At 41.5% G+C, this 19178-nt stretch overlaps 1 protein-coding gene across 7 annotated transcripts in view; it reads left to right on the top strand.

The window, feature by feature from the left end:
- Positions 1-15163: 15163 nt before the first annotated feature.
- VRK1 (vaccinia related kinase 1) overlaps positions 15164-19178 on the top strand; it is a 66346-nt gene continuing 62331 nt past the window's right edge. Inside the window, exon 1 of one of the 7 annotated variants that reach the window (XM_026079383.1) lies at positions 15164-15293. In XM_026079383.1, the coding sequence (XP_025935168.1) occupies positions 15270-15293 (24 nt within the window). In that variant the 5' untranslated portion in view covers positions 15164-15269. The remainder of the gene's footprint in view (positions 15294-19178) is intronic. The other 6 variants (XM_026079390.1, XM_026079394.1, XM_026079389.1 and 3 more) reach the window with 6 other exon arrangements.

The following is a 19178-nucleotide window of genomic DNA, read 5'->3' as shown; positions in this document are numbered from 1 at the left end:
GGAGGGAGGTGATGGGCCCATATCAGCATCAGACACTCCCTTGTCTCATGGTATGATCATATGGTTTTCTCCCAGTATGAACTGGGACTACATCTGCTCCTGATTATTGCTGCATTATTATTATTGATCATCCCAACGAAGAGCTGGAGCACAAGAAGGGGACAGCCTGCCTTGTGGCACAGTGGTGGAGCATTTTGAAAGATAACTCACAGCTGCTATGAGAGGAGGTACACATAGGAAGAGCGCTTGGTTAGGTGTTCATATTTGGCCTGGTTCGATAGAGTGAGTGGTGCAAGCACTCAGTGAGGCTGCTGCAGGTCTTTAGCAGACCGGGGAGCCAAGCACAACCTTGTTATGTAAGGTGCTATGCAAACCTACAGAAGAAAAGACTGCCCTCATTAAAGAATAAATAAGAATTCAAACAAAGAATGCTAGATGGGCTGCAGTAATGTGAAGATAGGTAGGCTACTAGTGGGAAAACAAGAGCCTGGTTCAAATACACAAAAAGACTTTCACTGACTTCAGAGTGCTCTGAATATTCTGGGCAAATGGTGTTGTCAGTCAGGTAGTTCTCAGACGTATGGGAGACGAGCAGCGTTTCTGCCAAATGGATTCTTTTAGACACCACTGTAAGGAGGCAAATAGCTTACTTCTCCCCACTATGTCTGAGGGGTGGCTGGGAGAGGGACTAAATTTATCTTAAAGAGGCAGTGCCATTGCTTTTTAAGGGAGCAGTGATGAGTCAAAGGTTTATTTTCATTTCTTGACCCTGTTGCCTTATTCTGTTCAATAGTATCTAATCTCTTAATGATTTATTTCCTTATCCCATTTCTACAGAAAAGCTTCCAGTAAGATTTTACTTTTAAATAAAATTATTTAAAGTTTGTTCTTCTCTAACACAGTGACTAATGTGCTGCAACTTAATACTTTTTGCCTACAAGACACTCCGACAATGCCTGAGGTTTACACTATAATGTTAAACTATACAACTGACAGGTGGGGTTTTGAGTCTGATTTATCTGGAGATTGTATTCCACAGGCCAGCAGATGCAGGTATGTTATCTCTTTCATGGCTTGTGAATCAGTTCCAGGGCAACTTTTCTAGGATAGGATAAAGCAACCTTTCATTCCCATCAGGTATACATTTTCAGAAGGCTGTATAACCTCAWGAGAACGTTTTAATATAAATAAAATTATTAAACTCATTTGTCCTAAGATAGGGATTATGCTCATGTGGATTTCTGTTGCTTAGGGGAAACATTCATTGGACTATCATAAGTTCCTTTTTACTTAGTAATATGCACCAGCAGAAGACTAACCTGCTAAGCTCCCTCTTTCACTGTCAGCAGACTCAGTATAGCTGCTAAAATCCACTCTGTTCCTGGCAAGACCAATTCTACATGGCACAAAGTGAGAGAGACGAGTGGTCACCCAAACTCTGGGAAGCTCTTTTGGGGCCTAGCATAAAGCTGTTGGAAGTGAGACGTCCTACTTTAACTGGAGAGCTGATTCCAGGTGCTACATGTGGCCTTCTTTGCCTGTTGCGTTCAGTTCTGTAGTGGAATCAGCACCCATGTGAATTTAAGACCACAGATACTGCACTGACACATTAGGAAGGACATGCCATGACAAGCAGAAGACATCCGTCTACTTTCTCAGTACTGGGTAAACATGTTTTTTGAAATGGTGTCCAGATTAATGCAGAGCCTGAATTAAGTAGGCTTGCAAAGCAAATCATCACAACAGCACGTGCTGTAACCTCAGTATTCTCTGGTTCCCATTTTACTGGGTTTGTCAGAGATTTGTATCTGGAATATTTAGTATAAATATACATTGKTTTTTTTTTAAACTAATAATGTGAATCACAGCAAGGGCTTATAATAGGGCATGATAACCAAAAAGTTTCATATTGAAAATAAATAAATCATCTGGACAGAAAAGCATTCTATCTAGTCATATATACAGACGTTATGTTTGCTGCTTTGTGGTTTTGGGGTTAAATCTTATCTGAGGATTTGGAGTCACTTTCTTTTTATGTGTCCTGAAGTGTGGGCTATTTAAGCCCTGAGTAGTTTCCCCTAACAATCCCTCTCCCTCCCCCTCCTTTTTTCTTTATACAACAAAAACAAGGTCTTTGCATTAAGAATAAGATTGACCACAGGCTATTTTAACATGCCTCAGCAGCCACTGTCTGTCCCCTTTACTTCCTGTCACGTATCCATTTCTGTTCCTGCGAATCAATCATACCTCTCATTTATAAAACATGGCAGCAATATCTCTTAAATTAATATAATAATTAAAGGAAATATTACTGCAAGATCTAAAGAAATATAATTCTCACATTTCAAATGTTCAGACCAGTTAAAAAATTGACATCAAACATTGTGCATGTTCCTTGGAGAGGGTCTTCAGTACTATGTATCTCATGGGTGTCATTGGATGTAATTGTTGCCATGCTAAATATTCATGTATGAATAGTCTGGAATAAATTCTCTTGTAAATTGACAGAGGGCAAGTTAGAACTGTCCTTGAATCTCTCATCTGCATCCTCATTTTTGAAAAACTGTCTAGTTTGTGTGTGTGTGTGTACTTGGTTAATTTAAGCAGAGAAGGCTTCTCTCTCTGAAATAGTCTGGCTGCTTGCTATCGCTTGTTACTAGCACTGGTTATATATATCAACTCAGTTGTATGAGATAAAAAGTAGTTTAATACAATTTATTACTAGCAATAGTTCTTTTAGTTGTTGTACCTACTAGTCCCACCTGATAGTAAGGTCCATTCCCCCAGACATGTTGTAAAAACATACTCATGACAATCTCTGCTATGTGGTGTTTGACATCTAAGTGGGATAGCAAGATAGAGACAGATAACTTGGCAAGGGTCACACAGAAGGTTACAGGAGAAACAGAAACTGAACCCATATCTCCTATCCAGTGGTTTAACTACAAAGTTATCCAGTTCACTTTTTAGCTCAGCAATACTCTGATGACATAAATATTTTGACAACAAATGCTGATAGTCAAGGCAGAGTTTTATCCTTTCCGGTGTCTAACTCTCTCTCCTAAGTGGTGGCAGTCCCTGTTAGTGTGTTTGGAGTTCTGGATTAATTTGTCTTTCCCTGATTTGGTGACAATAACCTGAAGCTTTCCTCACCCCTTCTCCTTTCTGTCTCCCAAAATTCTGCATAGTTGGATGTGGTTTTATTTCTTCTGCATCAGTTTTGTTAATTTTGCTAGTTTTGCCCAATGGAGAAAAAAGTGGTTTTTGCATGCCTTTGTCCACAGAACACTAACATTGGTAGCGTTTCTCTATTTCAGTCTTTACTACGTAATGCCAGTTGCCCGCAGACCTTCCTCTGGCTTGCACCATGCTCTGCACACCCCAGGTCCCTCCTCTGGTTGCTGGTGCCTGACTCTCCATGCTTAGGGCTGTGTTAGCCGCTTTCCTTGGGGTGAGGTGCCGTCCAGCAACTTGGCTGTGTGCAAGGACCCGTGCCAGACTGCCTAGTTGTTCTGATGCTGCAAGTGAGTCCATTCATCAACACTTTCCGTGGCAGTTTGGTGTTTTGAGGATTTCATGATATTGTTTCAGACTAAGTGGGATGAAACCAGGGCAGACTGCAGACTGTTTTTGCCAAATCTTTTTTGCTACTGACATCTACCAAGCAAACATTTTCACTATTTTCCTCCTCAGTACCTTCTTTTTATTCCTCTTACCCTCACCTGTGCACTCTCTTGTCTCTCTGTCTCCTGTCACATAGCTGGGAGGATGAAAGCTGCCTCTGGCAGGCGATGCCGTCATATTGCTCCCAGCCCCTTGCAGCAGGAAGAGACTGTCCTCTGCAGACATTGAACTACCAGTGCCTTTCCAGCCAAAAACAACAAGTGCTCACTCTGCTGCAGAGAACTGGGAGGCCCAAAATGAAAACCAAATGAACCACAATCAAACAACTCTCAACATCATCTTCCTGGCCAGGGGGCGAGCTGGTTATAGGGCAGGACCTCCTTCAGCCAAAAAGCTGGTAGAACCTCTTTGTGGTGGCAGCGTGGCATTTTGCAGAACTGGAATTGAAACCAAACGGTTTCCACACGGGTGTCATGTGGTTTGGCTGACATCCATGAGGGGGAAGAGAGAAAGCAATACTGTATTAAGCTTTCTCCTGCTTCTGTATTTGGACACTGTGCAAGATCATAGTTTTAGTGCAAATGCTGGATCCCGCCAGAAAGCACTAAATCAAGTCCAGGAAGGCAGTCATACAGCCAGAGCGTGACACCTATAAGGATATAACGGTGAATTTGTTGCCAGTGACCTTCCAGACAACGTGGAGAGGCGTCAAGCTCCGCTTTGTAACCCAGTCCGTGGGCCGGCGGCGCTGCAGGGCATGGCCGCGCACCCCGGCTAGCCCCAGGACGGCCGCGCGGGGACGGATGTAGCAAACGGCCCGGCCGCGTTTCTGTGCCCGGAGAGACTCCCGCTTCCCTCAGGCCCTCCGCTGCCAAAGGCGCGTGGCGGTAGCTCGTCCTGGCAGAAATGTGCTTTGTCAGTGAGAGGGAAAATGGTGCCGCTGCCGCGCACGAAAGCCCTTGGGCCCCCGGCAGGCCGGGGCCTGTGAGGAAGCCGCCACCATGGCGGTGATGGTGGGGCCTCGGCGCCCGGGAGCCAGGCGTGGTGCCGCAGGGCCGCCTTGGTGGGGCCACCCCCTTCCCGTCTCTGCGCCGGCGGCAGGCGCGCAGGCTTGCCCCGCTCCTCGGGGTGCCGCAGGGGCCTGTGTCCCAGGAAASGTGGCGGCGAGGCCGGCGCAGGGGCTGGCAGAGGCTGGGGATCGGCGCAGGGCCTCGGCGGGCCGTCAGCGGTGTAAACAAACTTGGCTCGGGCAGTGAGGTGGTAAGATAGATTTTTTTAATTATTGAGCTGTGTACGCATTATGAAACCATTAGAGAACCAAAGTGTATAAAATTCCAAATTACAAGTACCAGCTTATACAAAGAGGTAATAAAATAAATAATACATTAACTAGCTCCAGTACTCTGTATTCATAGACAGTAATGGAACCGTATACATCAGAGGCCATAAAAATGCATACATTAAACAGGGTGCACAGTGGTAACTGAGGGTTCATCTTGATGCTTCCTGGCTGCATGAAGGTCTATTAGTGCTGGGGGATGGGAACTATATTTGCCACTTAAGCCATTATCGATGGAGAGAGGGAAACACAAACCTCATAGACCAGGCTGGCAGGAAAAAGGGAGAGAACTGAGCTTGGCATAACACATCAACACTGTAAACAAAGCGGGCCTGAAGGTTATCACAGGCGACCGCTATGCCTGCGCTGCAGGGTGTGCCCATGGCGTGGGACACTGGCGGGGAGGATTGCATTTGCTGCAGGGGCAATGGCAGTACATCACTTATGGAGAAGGGGTCTTGATCCACATTCACCCTACAGATTTGGGCAGAGAGCAGGGGATTTGCTCTAGGGATAAACATCCTCCAACCCGGTAAAAATATGGGGCAAGATGGTTTTCTCCAGCCCCTGCAGGGTGCAGTAACGTGGGTATAGCTCAGGTAGCCCGAGTGCACAGAGGGATGTATGATGCCTCTATATGAGCCAGACTCTGGGCTGGCTGGGTTTAAACTGGCATGCTGTTCTCCCGTGCCTATGGATGAGTTTATTCATCTTGCTGGGTTACACAAGGTTTCCTTGGATTCTGCACAATGATGCGCAAACAATATGAAGCATATAAATTTGGGCAACTAGGGAGAAGGAAAGGACTCCTCACCTGAGCATCTAAAAGCCAACCACGCTTCATTCCATTAAACAGTCCCTTTGACTCGTTCTGCCTCCTGAAACCCCTGCGTCTGCATTTCTTAGCATATGCTGCTGTGACCACAAGAAATAGTAGTATATGTTGCTCTGCAAACAGTCTCTCAGTGGGACAGTTTGGTGCTGTAGGGTCTATACATCAAAGAATTGGCCTGTTATTTGGAAAACCTGGGGGATCTTCTGAAGGGGAAGAAGCTAAATAAAACTATCAATCTGTCTAGGTGAATAAAAAGCCTATATATTTTTAATATTGTTATGATAACTGCCTGACAACATAAGAGTAGGTCTGATAAAAATTAACCATATTCATTAACTGAGTTCAATTCCTGGTTTGTTTCCAACATGGCATGCAGATTCATGCCCAGAACTGTGTTTTCTCTAGGTCGAGGAAACATCCTGAAGGAGGATCTCTTTGTCTATTTGACTTGAGTGATATGAATGTCATTATCCATTTGCTGGCACCACAAATCCATCAGGGGGCTGTATTAAGTCTCCTAATCTTTTATTTAAAAATTTTTAAACTACTGACAAAAGACAAGGGAAAGGGAAAAGGAAAGGGAAAGGGAAAGGGAAAGGGAAAGGGAAAGGGAAAGGGAAAGGGAAAGGGAAAGGGAAAGGGAAAGGAAGGCAGGCTTGGATACTTCCCTATGTACCTCCTGATTTCTCTTTGGCAAGATGTGAGTAAACATTATTCCATTGATTTTACTGATTTATAATGAGATAGAGCATTGTAACTGAATAATGTCATGCAAGCAAAGCTTATATCCTAACTTCTGTTCTGTATACATATAGAGCATGTGTTTGATTCCTAAAGGTCCATAAATGATATTATTTGTCTCCTCCTTTCTCTGTTTCTGGGTCAGGCTCTGAGCTGAGTTACCCTGGTACAAAGCTAATGGGTTTATGTTAATTGCTGTGGAATTACTCTCCATTTACACTGGTAGAGCTGAGATCAGAATTTCTAGCCCCCCCTTTTTCACTCACACAAACTCTGATATAATCAATATGAGAACCTGTTGTGTTTTTATCATTAATTTAATGAAGAATGTTTCAGGAACAATTTATTTCAAAATGTATGTACTGGGCAGACAATCAACTGATCAGAGGGGTATGGAAAGTGTTTTACCCTTGACAATGACCTGTATTACAATTAAAGCTCATGATGTAGGTTTCTTATTTGCCCAAGGAGACAACAAGATTTGCTATGTAATTTGAGAAGCACTTACTTACAATACTGCTACCCATGTTGTAAGCTGATTATAAATAAAGTTTCAGCACAATTGCTTCCATCAGAAAATCAGAATTCACAGTCAAATAAAGTGTACAACCCTGATGTGTAGTTGCTTCTAACTGCTACTGTACATAAATCAGATTCTGCTTAGCAACTGCTGCATATCATGTTTATTAAACACCTTCTGCTTATTACAGCAGAGGGTACTAAAAATTCTTCATGAAAATTTCTCAAAAATCTTTTCACATCTTGGATATTTTTAAAGGTCTCATTACAGTGAACAGAATCCTTCTGCGGAAATGGTACTTGGGGGCTCTCAACATGTGCTTCCTGTTCGAATAAGTCACATGGAAAATGTTCTCAGTTTACAAACCAGACAAATTGTTTTGTGTTGTTGCTTTAGTCCTCAGGCTCAACCCAGCATAAGGAGAATTAAGCTTCCTATTTTAGATAGCATTGAGTATTGTATGTGAAATAATGTTCTTTAYGAGTCCTGGGAAGGATTTGAAAAAACCCTACTTTTTTAGAAGGTAARCTTGCCTATATGCTACAGAAGCACACTGGAGCAAGCAATAGTTCATCAAAGAGAACAACTCTTTACTGATCAGTGATTCTTTAGCACAAGCCACTGTTTTCAAACAATTTCTCAGGGCTAGTTCACCATTTCATATGACACACATACATCACATTTAGTGTCTCACATTTACACACTACAATGGGCCTTTTAAAATAGTCTCTGACGCTACTGAGGTCTGATAGATTGCAAGTAGTCAGCTGAATACCCTGACAGCCATTAGTGTCACAGCATGAGGAACGTGTTTTAAAACGTCAGGCTCCATTTCACTGAATATCCCACAAAAATAAAATAGCAATAGAAATAATCAGCTTTGGAATAACTTTCAGTCTGTCTCTTGCATCTCCCTCTCTGCTCTGCTCCTGCCCCAAGCTTTTCTTGACTGTTGCATGTTTCTCACTCCTTGATCTTTATTCCCATCTTCTAATCACAGTACAAATGTCCAGGTCAGTCTTCATATTACTCCACCTCTCTGCAACTTCTGACAAGCTGGCCACACAGCGCTGGTGACCTGATTATGCAGCTAGCTAAGGTACGAGAGTGCTCCAGGGGTTAGCGAGCCCCTCCAAGCAGGGAGTCAGGGACTGTGAAGGCCAGCTGTCTGCATGGACTCTGGAGATTGCAGCTCTGAGCTCTTCCTGGACTACTAGACCACTTTTTTTGCTAGACTTCATTAGCTCATGTGCAGGACCATGCTGCTGCTAGTGCCCAAAGTCAGTTTATTCACAGCACACATGCACCACACAGTTATACACAGAATGTCTTTTTCCACCCAGGGCTTGCCAAAAGGCTGCACCCCTTCCATGATGGATGAAGACAGAGTCACTGAAACTAATGTTTGTCACATCTCAAGCAGCTTACTGCAAATCATTGTATATAAAGCTAAAGGAAGTGGCAACACAGATTATGCCTCTGCAGAACACAGTGGCTCAGCCCTTTACCAGTACAAACCGTACAGCATGTCGTGGGGCTCTGTACAACCACGTATGCCAAGGCCACTGCCAGCACCAACTCAGGCTCTGGCTTTGATCTATAAATTCCCCAACTGATTAATTTTTCTCTATATGAAGGACTACCTCTTCAGGACTGACAGCTATATACCTCTTTAATCATACAGCTAACTGTGCTCTGGATGAATTGCACAGGAATTAGAAATAAGTGTTCTTGGTGATGAGAAAGAACCTCTGTCCCAGGAATAGAGAGGTCTTCCTCAGTGGAAAGGCTCCCTCTGACCATCTTCCAACCTAACATGTGACTTTGTTACAGAACAATTATTGCTTAATAGACTATACAGGTAGCTGGAACCTGGGAGACGTTAGCCTTCTTATTGTAACACGGTAAATTTTAGAAGCTATTTATCATCATTTTTAAACCTTTTTACATTGTGCATGTTTCTTAGCTGTAGAGCTCCTATCTGCAATACGAGCAAAGAAAAAACATTACCCAGGATAAGAATATATTTACATAACCACAAGCTAATTACTGTTTGTCATAAGTAAAATCAAGGAATTATTACCACGCACAACTTGTTTAGTTGTACTTTGATGATGTTGAACTGCTGCCTTATTCTACCCCAGAACTGGTTGCATTTGCATTCACTGATTTATAAAGATCATTCAGCTAAGAAACAGCCAGATGCACTTTCTGTTTCAAGATGTGTTGTTCCTTCTCTCCACTACGCTCTTTTCGGTGACATTCCTCCTGATTTACTCTAGTGCTCCTGTGGGTGGAATCTGGCACAAAAACCCATAAAGCACATTATATCCATCTGCATTAAAGGTGTTGTATAGACATCAATTAATAATAACTACATTCAGGCACTTCAGGTGTATTTGAAAACAGTTGGCAATGCTTCATGCTAGAAATACAAAAGGACCATATCCTCAGCTAGGTAAACTGGGATAGCCCCCTTTACTCTAACAGAGCTTTAGCAGTTTACCTCAGCTGAGGATCTGACCTCCAAACTGAAGTCTCATCCTGACAGTAAGTCAGGACCCAGCCAAGTGCATGTTTTTGCTTCTTGTTTTAATTACAGAAGTGGAAATTCTTTTCTATCTTTGTAAAGTTGCCGGGAATGATGTGTGGATGACCGCTTGAGAATTCAAATTATGCTACAGATCAGCATGACCTGCAAGAAGGAAAAATGTTTTGACTTCTACTCTAAGAAAAAGCAGGATGGATGTCATAGATTATCTTTGCATGTATGAATCTGTAGCCATATGAGATATGCTGCTTTTAAGTAGCTTTAGTAACTAATGTTGACTGCTGATTTTCAGTGTTTGTATAGGAAAACTTAAAAAGTAAATAGTGGTAAAGTCCCCTTTGTTTTTTTTCTACAGTTATATTTTTGCACATTTTGGTGCACTTCAGGATTTTTTTTTTCACCTGCGATCAAACACAAAGAACAAATCTAAATGAATCACGGTTAATCCTTGATTTTCAGAAGCATTGTTATATACAATGCACTGAAGCATCAAACTTGATGACATGATTAGGACAAGACTGATATAAAGGATGATATGCTCTGAGATTTTCCTAAATCACTGTGCCTCTAACTTGGCTACATCCTTCATGTACATTATGAAAACTCAGTATCAGCTGTATCCAAGTAACTGATGTGTGTTAACCCAACTCTCTCTCTTTTCTTCTTCTTTTTCTTCCTTTCTTTTCTTCCTTTTTCCCCCCTTCTCATCAATGGCAATTTCTTTTCAGCCATGTTTAATTTGGTATTAGAATCTTACCTTATTTAGTACATTATGATTGCTAGAAGCTGATGGATTTTGATGGTCTTGGTTGTTTTCACACAGTGTCAGCGTAATTTGAAATGGAAAATATTGAGACTGCTTTATATTTATCTTGATTGCTCTAAATGGAGAAATTGGCGGTGCTTTTCTTCTGCTAGGGAAGATGTGAGGAAACAGAGATCCACAAATTCAAGAACTGTACTAATACAGTTGAAGATCTGATTATGCAGCTGACACATCTAGAGGGAATAATACTTCATTGCTGTTATTTCTCCCAGTGTTTTGTGTGTGGTAGAGCTAAGGAGATTTTTTTTATCCTTGTCAGGTAGCCAATACTACAAGTTCCCGTTTAAAATTTTCTAATGTAGTTGATATGCTACTGGAAATCAAACCAAAGCTACTTTTTTGAATATGGTTAGTAGACTTTAATCGAGGAAGGAAAAGGGATTTAGGTTAGGATGTTAAGGGGGAACAGGTATTTTCCACTGTGCTGTGGATTTTGTGTTCCTAAAACATGTTATATTTCCTATTGCTGTGTAGGCCACAACTTTCTCTCACACATATACTGGTCACAGTATCAGTCTTTTTTAATAATGATAGGGAAGAAAGGACTACACACAACTTCTTTTCAGGATTGTTTCTTGCACTGAAGATCTTACAGTGTGAAGGCTATACATCTCAGTTTCCTCCAAAGTATAACGATTATTTCTCACACCAAGTGTATATATTGTTTCTATGGCATTATATGAACAACAGTATTCTTTTGTACTCCTAGAACAATCACGCCAACAAAAGCCTTACTAAAAACAACCCTCTTCAGAGTGAATTTGCTGCATCAAACAAAAGAAAACAAAATAAGCTACTTATGTAATCAGTGGTAATATATGATCAGATCCGTGCTTCCACGTTTTTAAGCTTGTATTTGACACTTATAGAATAGTGGGATCACTTGTAATAACCTCCTTGCCTAGCCCTGTTTGTACCGATCTGTAGGGAACAGCCCGTCGAAACTCCCCTCTAGGAAGCTCCTCGAGGTCCCATCAAAGGAAGGGGCAGCCTTCCTTCCTCGCGCTGGCCCTGCTGCCGTCGGGGCAGGTGGGGCAGCCTTCTCCTGCCTGATTACCATGGTTGACTGTTAGAATCAAAAGCCCGGTATGGAAGTACACATGGACATTTCAAAACATTTTTTTTTCCTTTTCTGGTGAGCGAGATGCTTTTGTCAAATTATCCTTTTACTGTATATGGTTTTCATTTACTTGGAAAATATATTGGGGTGAGGGATAGGAGGGAGGGGAAGGAGAGAGAACCTTTTTTGTTAATCCTCTGCAGGAAACAACAACAATCAGTTCCCCTTCGGCAGCTGTTTTGTTCTTCAAATATACTATCACTTTTTAAACTGATGGTGAAGGCAAGAATGCATTAATTTTCAACCAGATCGGGCTCCAGGAAAAAAGCAAGTTCTAATGCTGAAGAACAACATGGCATAATGTTGTTTTTCAAAACACCCCCAGATTTGTCTTTCTTTTTAATGTTCTTCACTTTGCTTCTTAGAAAAGGGGTTAAAATTAGTAGGCACATTTCATATTAGCGTATTTCATGCAATAAAGCATAAATTATTTAAAATAACACGACCTTTTATCTTGCACCTTTTGAAGGAAGCAAATTAAAAATGTAAATTGGGAGCTAATTAATATGCAAATGTATTCATTCGCAGTTAACAATTAGCAATTAAACCTGCAGTGTCTACAAAGAGCACGGACAAAATTAGTAACTTAATTTATCATTAAAAAATGAAAACGTACACAAAATTTTAATTGACTTTCAAAATATTTCCCCTGCTTTTTCCCTTTATTTTTAATACAAAAAAAATCATATTGAGCTTTAGATATACAGATGAAACTTGCTACCTACAGCTTTCTGGTGAAGTTCATTACATGAGATTAAGAAAGAATCATGTTAGAAAAAGTTTGTCTTTTATATGAGATGAATTAAAAAGACTACTGATTTGTGTTAATTATTCTGTACAAAATGGAGATATTTCAAGGTATATAAACACATGCCCATAGCATCTAGCTATCTACGTAGGCATATAGAAAGTGTGTATGTATTTATTAAATATGCAGAGCCAGTTTGAATGTTTGTGCTTTGGTGTTTGATGCTTCAATAGAAAAACAGGAACACAGGAAATTAACAGACAATAAATAGCTGAAAAATCTAAATAAGATACTCTAGATAGACAGTCACGCATGTTTATATTTAATGCTTGGTTTATTCCCCTTTTACCAGTTTTTCATTCCYTTTACTTTTAGAGGAGTTAAAAAACCCTCTGCATATATTACTGCATTTTATGTCCATTTTCTCTGTTTTCTCATAATTAGCGCTGCTCTTTCTGCAGATGTGAGCCTGTATTTTTACATATTCTCTTTCTAATGTCATTCAGTATATTACAAACAAGATGCGGTTAGTTTTACAAAAATATCGGCAAACATTTGTTTGAGTAACAGCCACGCTGCTGTGATCGTGCGCGTTTTTGCATTCTTCACCGACATTTTCTCACCAACATTTTGTTTGAAAAATATTACTCAAAAAAGAATGCACTGCGATATCTCTGGAGAGAGAGAGATGTATATATATGCGAATCTTCAGTTCCAGTAAGTCAAAGCGCCCGCATCTCTGTGTGGCCATTTTTAAAGTTGTTTGTGGCCAGGACGCTATCGAAGCGCGGCGCAGAAATCGCGGCATCTGGCCCGCGTGGCCGGTCGGGAGCGCAGCAGGGCGTGCGGCAGCCACCGGCATTGTCTGCGAGGGCCTCGGCTCGGGCTCTCTGTGACGTACAGCTACCACCTAATCAAATCAGCCCTGGTAATAACTAGTTTGCAAGCAAGTCAAGAGCTAAAATATGTATGGGCAAATTAATCACCGTATCGTTTTAAATATCAATCAAAACAGAACTTTGAGTTTGCCATTTGACATTCCGGCTACAACAAAAGAGGCAAAATAAGCAAATAAATTAACTGGGAATTTGTAACTTTTCATTCCCCCTTAATCCCTATCAAATCTGTACTTGCTCCTTGTTTGCAACCTTTTTTAACGTTATTTAAATAGCATCTGCTAAATTCCATTGGGAATTATTCTCTTTCTGTTTTAATCAATTTAGAGTTAACTTTTTGCTAAACTCTCTCTTTTATCAACAAAGGTCTTTGGCTGTTCCTGTTTTGCTGCTTTGTCATTTCTTATTGTTGTGTCTTTTAAAAAAATTCATATTACTGTTAGGACTTTGTTTGCATTTGTATTTGGAATATGCTCTTGTTTGATGAAGCCAGATTTTATGGCCAACAGGACATCTTTGTGTGCCAGTGTAAAGCTGAGAAAGATTTTTGTTACTGGAATTTGTTCTGAGGCTGCTTGGCTAACTTCTGCTTCCAAAGCTGGGAACTAGGGAAGATAGCAACTGCGTACGCTTTTGCAAGAACTACCTAGCAATAATCATGATGACAAATGCACCGTTTTCTCCTATTCCCTACAGACAGACCTAGTCAGGTCCCCCAAATGTCTAAAATGCTGCTTAAGCAAGGTAATAACAAAATAGTTAATGTGGTTGTCTGGACAAAGGGATGTCTAATTCCATGTAGATTTCAGCAGTTCAACATGCTGCATATTGTCACAGCTGACTTGAATTTTGAGATTGTTATTTTAACCCTTCACTCATTTTTGTGCCAGGATTTTACACATTAGAAGTTAATCCAAGAGGAAAGGATGCATCTTGTCTAGTAATTTATATGTATTGTACACACACACACACACACACGCATATATCCTATATATATATGTATATATATATTTATAAAATAAAAGACTTTCTTGGACCTGTGTAGGATAACTTTTTGCAGAAGATCTGTTTAACTGACTCCAGTCCTTTCTCATTAAAGTGAACAATAGAATGGGGTTTGGATATACAGAAAAATTGCTTGTAATGAAAAATTATTTCAAGAAAAACACTTTTTAGCTTGGCTTGATAATTGCTGTTTTTTAAATGTGCAAAACAAATATATGTAGATATCTAAGTTGGAACATTCTTAAAATGGGAAACTGAAATTTAGGTATTAAGTGAGATGCATTATACACACATGCAAAAATAGTTCAGTCATATAGCAAGATTCCCTGCTTATAGGCACTCCAGAAATATATTTGTGCACATACCTACCTGTTTATCAGAAACATTACATTTGAATTTCATGTGATTTTCATTGTCTTCTGAAATTTTTACATTTCTGTGCTAGAAAAATATGAACAGAATGGCATACTGCTCCTATTTAAAAATATTTAAATGTGCCTATGGACCTCTCCTATGTCTTTACTTTGCCACTTCTCTCTCTGCTAAATTAACAGGGATTTTTTTAGGATGCACTTGTAGGACTTTAACACATTTCTCCACTGGAAAAGTTATTTCATGAAAATAAAATCTGAAGATAGCTGCACCTTTTTATCCGGTGCTGTGTTTTAAAGAACTTAATAGCCTCTCAGTATTTTTAATGCCTGTGATATTACACAGCTAACAAACAATTTCAGAATTCAGTTACCACAATTAGGAATTTGAAGCAGGTGGCACAATAATGGGGCTTTTTCATTTCATTTATTAGAAGGGGGAGGAAAAAGCCCAGCAATGCAGAGCTTCATTTATTTTCATCAGCTCCACAGTAAGAGCATGGCAATTTGCAACACCAGAATCATTTCAAGTACAGCTTTGCATACATCATTCATTTCTTTAGTTTTAAAAGCTTCTTATCGTTCAACCAAAATTTGAAAAGATAATTTCCTGTCTAAAGTCCAATATGGTCTGTGCATCCTGCATGCTTTTTAACACTATGTTGGCTTTTTTGGTGAGCAGATGGAGTGTCGATGTTACTGCTGCGTGACCCCCAGGTGAGTGTGACTTTGCCTACGTGTGCCCGTGCCCATGTGTAAAACGCTCGCAAGCACAGGCTTCGCTTGGCCGCCAATTTCCAGTTCAAAGTTTGCCTCGCTTTCCTGATCGCTAGGAAGAGAGCTTTGATTTAATTTTGCTTCTGGTCCCAAGCCTCTCCGCAGAAGCAGCACACACGCGACAGGAGCATGCAGTGCTTGCAGTGCCGCAGCCACTGGTACCCGCCTGCCCTCCCCTCGCGGCCCTGGCGCAGGCAGCGCGCCGGCTCTGCCGGCTGCCCCCGCACACTTCCCGGCACCCCGCCGCACTCGCTAACGCTGCGCGGGCGCCACGGCCTTCCTCCCGGCCCTCTTCCCTGCACGACACTGCCGAGGAGGCAGAGCCGAGGTGCGCGTCATTTCTCTTCGCACTGCTTTTTAAATGCATTTTCTGTTGTGCATGTGAATGCGACTGCTTTGCGCCTTGCAGGGAGCCACGCTGCGTCCTCCAGAGACTCCGCTGCCAGTGCGGGAAGCTCCGTAAGCGGTGTCGGCCGCAGCGGGAAGCTCCGTAAGCGGTGTTGGCTGCAGGGACCCAAAGCCCAGGAGTCACTTTGTTGGCATCTTTACTAATGTGATGCTTTTATGCTGCTTGGAGAACAACAAAGCTTTGTTGTTCTTCTGCCAAAACAAAAGTGTTTTACAATGTGTGAACTTGCCTTAAGTTCTGCTTATCTGGGGAATAGTCTGGGCGGTAATGAAGGAAAACACCAAGGAAATGTAGTGATGGTATGGGCCCAGGAGATAAGTTTTACTGTGGGTTAGCAGGGTGCACAGCTCTAAATATAACAGGCAGACAGACACATAGGCCTCGAAACCGGGGCCTGGTACTGCTGCTGGTAGTCGTCTTTGCACCCACGGATTGTCTCACAATTTAGATATTAGCTCAGTGCCTCAACAGCAATTGCTGTCACAAAACTTACCTTAGGTGAACTGCCGCTTCCCACTGTCCATTTGCAAATGTGCTGCCCCTTCTATTCACCGGAAATCCTTGTTAGAAATTTCCTCTGGTTCATAAAACAGCCAGGAACTTAGTTTGGAAGCATCCTCTCACTGGGCTTTGAAGCCCTTCTGCATGGTGGGCTCTGTGAAGCTGAACTAACTTGTATTTGCCAAAAAATAGATAGCCCCTTACCAGAGCAGAGATGATGAATCAAATATGATACCATATTAATTACCTAATACAGTGACAAGATTGTAGATGGAGCCTAATGCTTATCTCTTACGGTTTAACTGTTTCTCTGCTTGCAAGGTGCTAGCAGATAAGAAAGCCATGTTCCTTGCCTTAGCAAGTCAACAGTGTATATGGGAAAGAAAGAAAAGCAACAAACACTGTAGGGCTACTCAGGAAAAGGATCGTATGAGACATTACTAATTCAAGGAGACAGGGCTTTTCAGTCGACTGTTACTGTTCTGATTGCACAATCAGCTGCATGCAGACCTGATGCCTTCTCACTAAGACCTTGTCCAAACATGTACAGCTCCTTGCACAAATTTTGTAATTCTTTGTATGCACGTGTACTTGCCATTAACCATTGCTGAAAAGATTCTCCTTTTGCCTCAGACCTTATTGCTTTTGAAACAGGTAGGGAATATTGATGATAATGTCAAACAACAAACCACGCAGCTCTCACCTCAGCCCTTAGGAGCCCGCTCATTCAGAGGCACAGGAGAGTAATGCCTCTGCACAGCTGTACCAGCAGCCCCGCTGCTGCTCTGTGAGCCCTTGCAGAAGGAGGCTGTGCCTCAGCCCAGACCTCCGGTTCTGCAGCCCCTGATAACGGCTGCCCACCCTCGAATCTGCCCCATGCAGCCATCCCTCTCGCTGCTGGCACTAGTTGACTTTTCTCTTTGACTTAAGCAAATACTCAATAACCTTATGCAAAATTGCCCTTTCCTCTGCTAGAGGGAAAATCYGCAGATGTTTCACTTTAGATTAGCACAGTCCACAGGTAACACCACCGTAGTGTAGGCTATTTCAGTGTAGTTCACTACACTATCATGGGTAGCAGCTACACTAAAATGTGAAGTGCAGCTATGAAACTTAAGAGACTGGATCACACCATCTACATCAAGGTATTTTTGAATACTTAATATGCTGAATAGCCTCAATAAGCTAGATGATCATGAAGGCAGCAAACCACACTGTTTTCTTTCTTTGTAAATTGTCTTGCGCTGTGTTCACCCAACACAAAGGGATCTCAAATGGAGTGTACAGGCACTACTGCAATATAAATGAGTAACACCACCACCACCACCATTTCTGAATTGGCAAGTAGCTTAAGTGACTTTGCTACCTATTTGTTGTGGCTCTTTGAGGTTATGACGAGATTCTGAAGACCCAGATGGATTTTTTCCACTCCAGATATGGTGCTGCGCAATTGATCAAAGGTATTAAGGAGGCCTGTTGCTTTCCTGCAACGTGTCAGCTGCAGATACCAGCCCCGGGTAGGGACAGATCCTGTAGCGGGTGAAGAAAAACTGTCCGGTGAGTGGGGCATTAGCCTGGAAGGGATAGATACTGCAGACTTCAGCCACAACCTGAGGGAGAACCCTAGGCCTCACGTGGTTCCCCACCTACAAAATGGAGCTGATTTTACCAGCCACCTAATGATATGATTTCTGTGTATTATTGTAATAGTGGGGATATGTTTCAGAGACAGACAAATGGACAGATGGTCTACGGTGTCATCCTGCCCACCTCTTGCAGAACATAGCTAAGCCTACTACAACTGTACTGAACTATTTGCAAAGTATAGATACCACTGGTCCAAAAAAACCCCAGTGAAAATGCACTGACACCAGTAAAGAAGGTAGCTCACACATTCACACAGTATTTCATATTTCTGAGTAGCTAACAATTATTTCACAAGGCTGTAGATACATTTATTTTTTGGAGGATGAAAACGCAGTCTTAGTGGCTCTTGAAACCCAAACATGCTCCATGCCACTGCTCTCCTCCAAACCCTGGTTGCCATGGAAAGAAAATCCAGACATCAGGACTGTGTGTTGTGACATGGAGAACATCTGCTCCATCATCTGGACATTAAATTGACTTAATGCCATTACTTTAGGAAGGGAAACATTGATTAGAGTTTAACTAGTTCCCAGAACACAACTATTTGCTTTTCTTTTGACTTTACATTCTTTATGGCACCCTAAATTAACCATTTATGCCCAGATTCTGCAACGATCTGTCTGACAACAGTGCATCAGTAAGGAGTCCCATGAAGTCTATGCCAGTTCTTGCTGACTTATATGTTTAGGGTTTACAGTGCTCTAAGTGAAACTTAGGTCCCAGTAGTTTCACTAGAACTGAGATTACATCTTTACCCACTTTGACACATTTATAAAATACAAAAATTACTCACATATGGTACTAGAAAGCAAAGTTTAGTAAAGCTAGGCCATTGTATTGCACTGAGAGGTTTCCTAGAGTAGCTATAAAGTTTGGTCAGACTAAGTAGATCCTAATGTTACTCAAAGCTAGCTTTTTAAGGTAAAAGCTTTTCCTAAAATTTGTGATCACTATCTTTTACCAGAGAACAGCTCCTTTCATTATTCTAAAATTAAGTATACCTTTAATTTATTGAAAAAGAGAAGAATATTTGTTGGAAAGACGTTGCTTTGGGTAAAATTACCTGTGCTTTGACACTCCCTTTTATAAATGGGTAGATGAGCAACACCTGTCCTTAACAGTGGACAAGCTGTAAAAAGCAGCTTTATCTTCTTTTAGAGAAATTTTGCTAGACCAATAGGAGACTTTCATTGTTTTTGTGGGCAATGAAGCATTCCCTTATTAAACAGGGATACCAGAGACTTCTAGTCCTGTCCTTTGCTAGGTTA

Source organism: Apteryx rowi, unplaced genomic scaffold (genome assembly GCF_003343035.1).
Source record: "Apteryx rowi isolate R43461 unplaced genomic scaffold, aptRow1 scaffold_5, whole genome shotgun sequence".
NCBI classification, from domain to species: domain Eukaryota; kingdom Metazoa; phylum Chordata; class Aves; order Apterygiformes; family Apterygidae; genus Apteryx; species Apteryx rowi.
The sequence above is the reverse complement of the archived record's forward strand: the minus strand, read 5'-3'. Positions and strand labels throughout refer to the sequence as shown.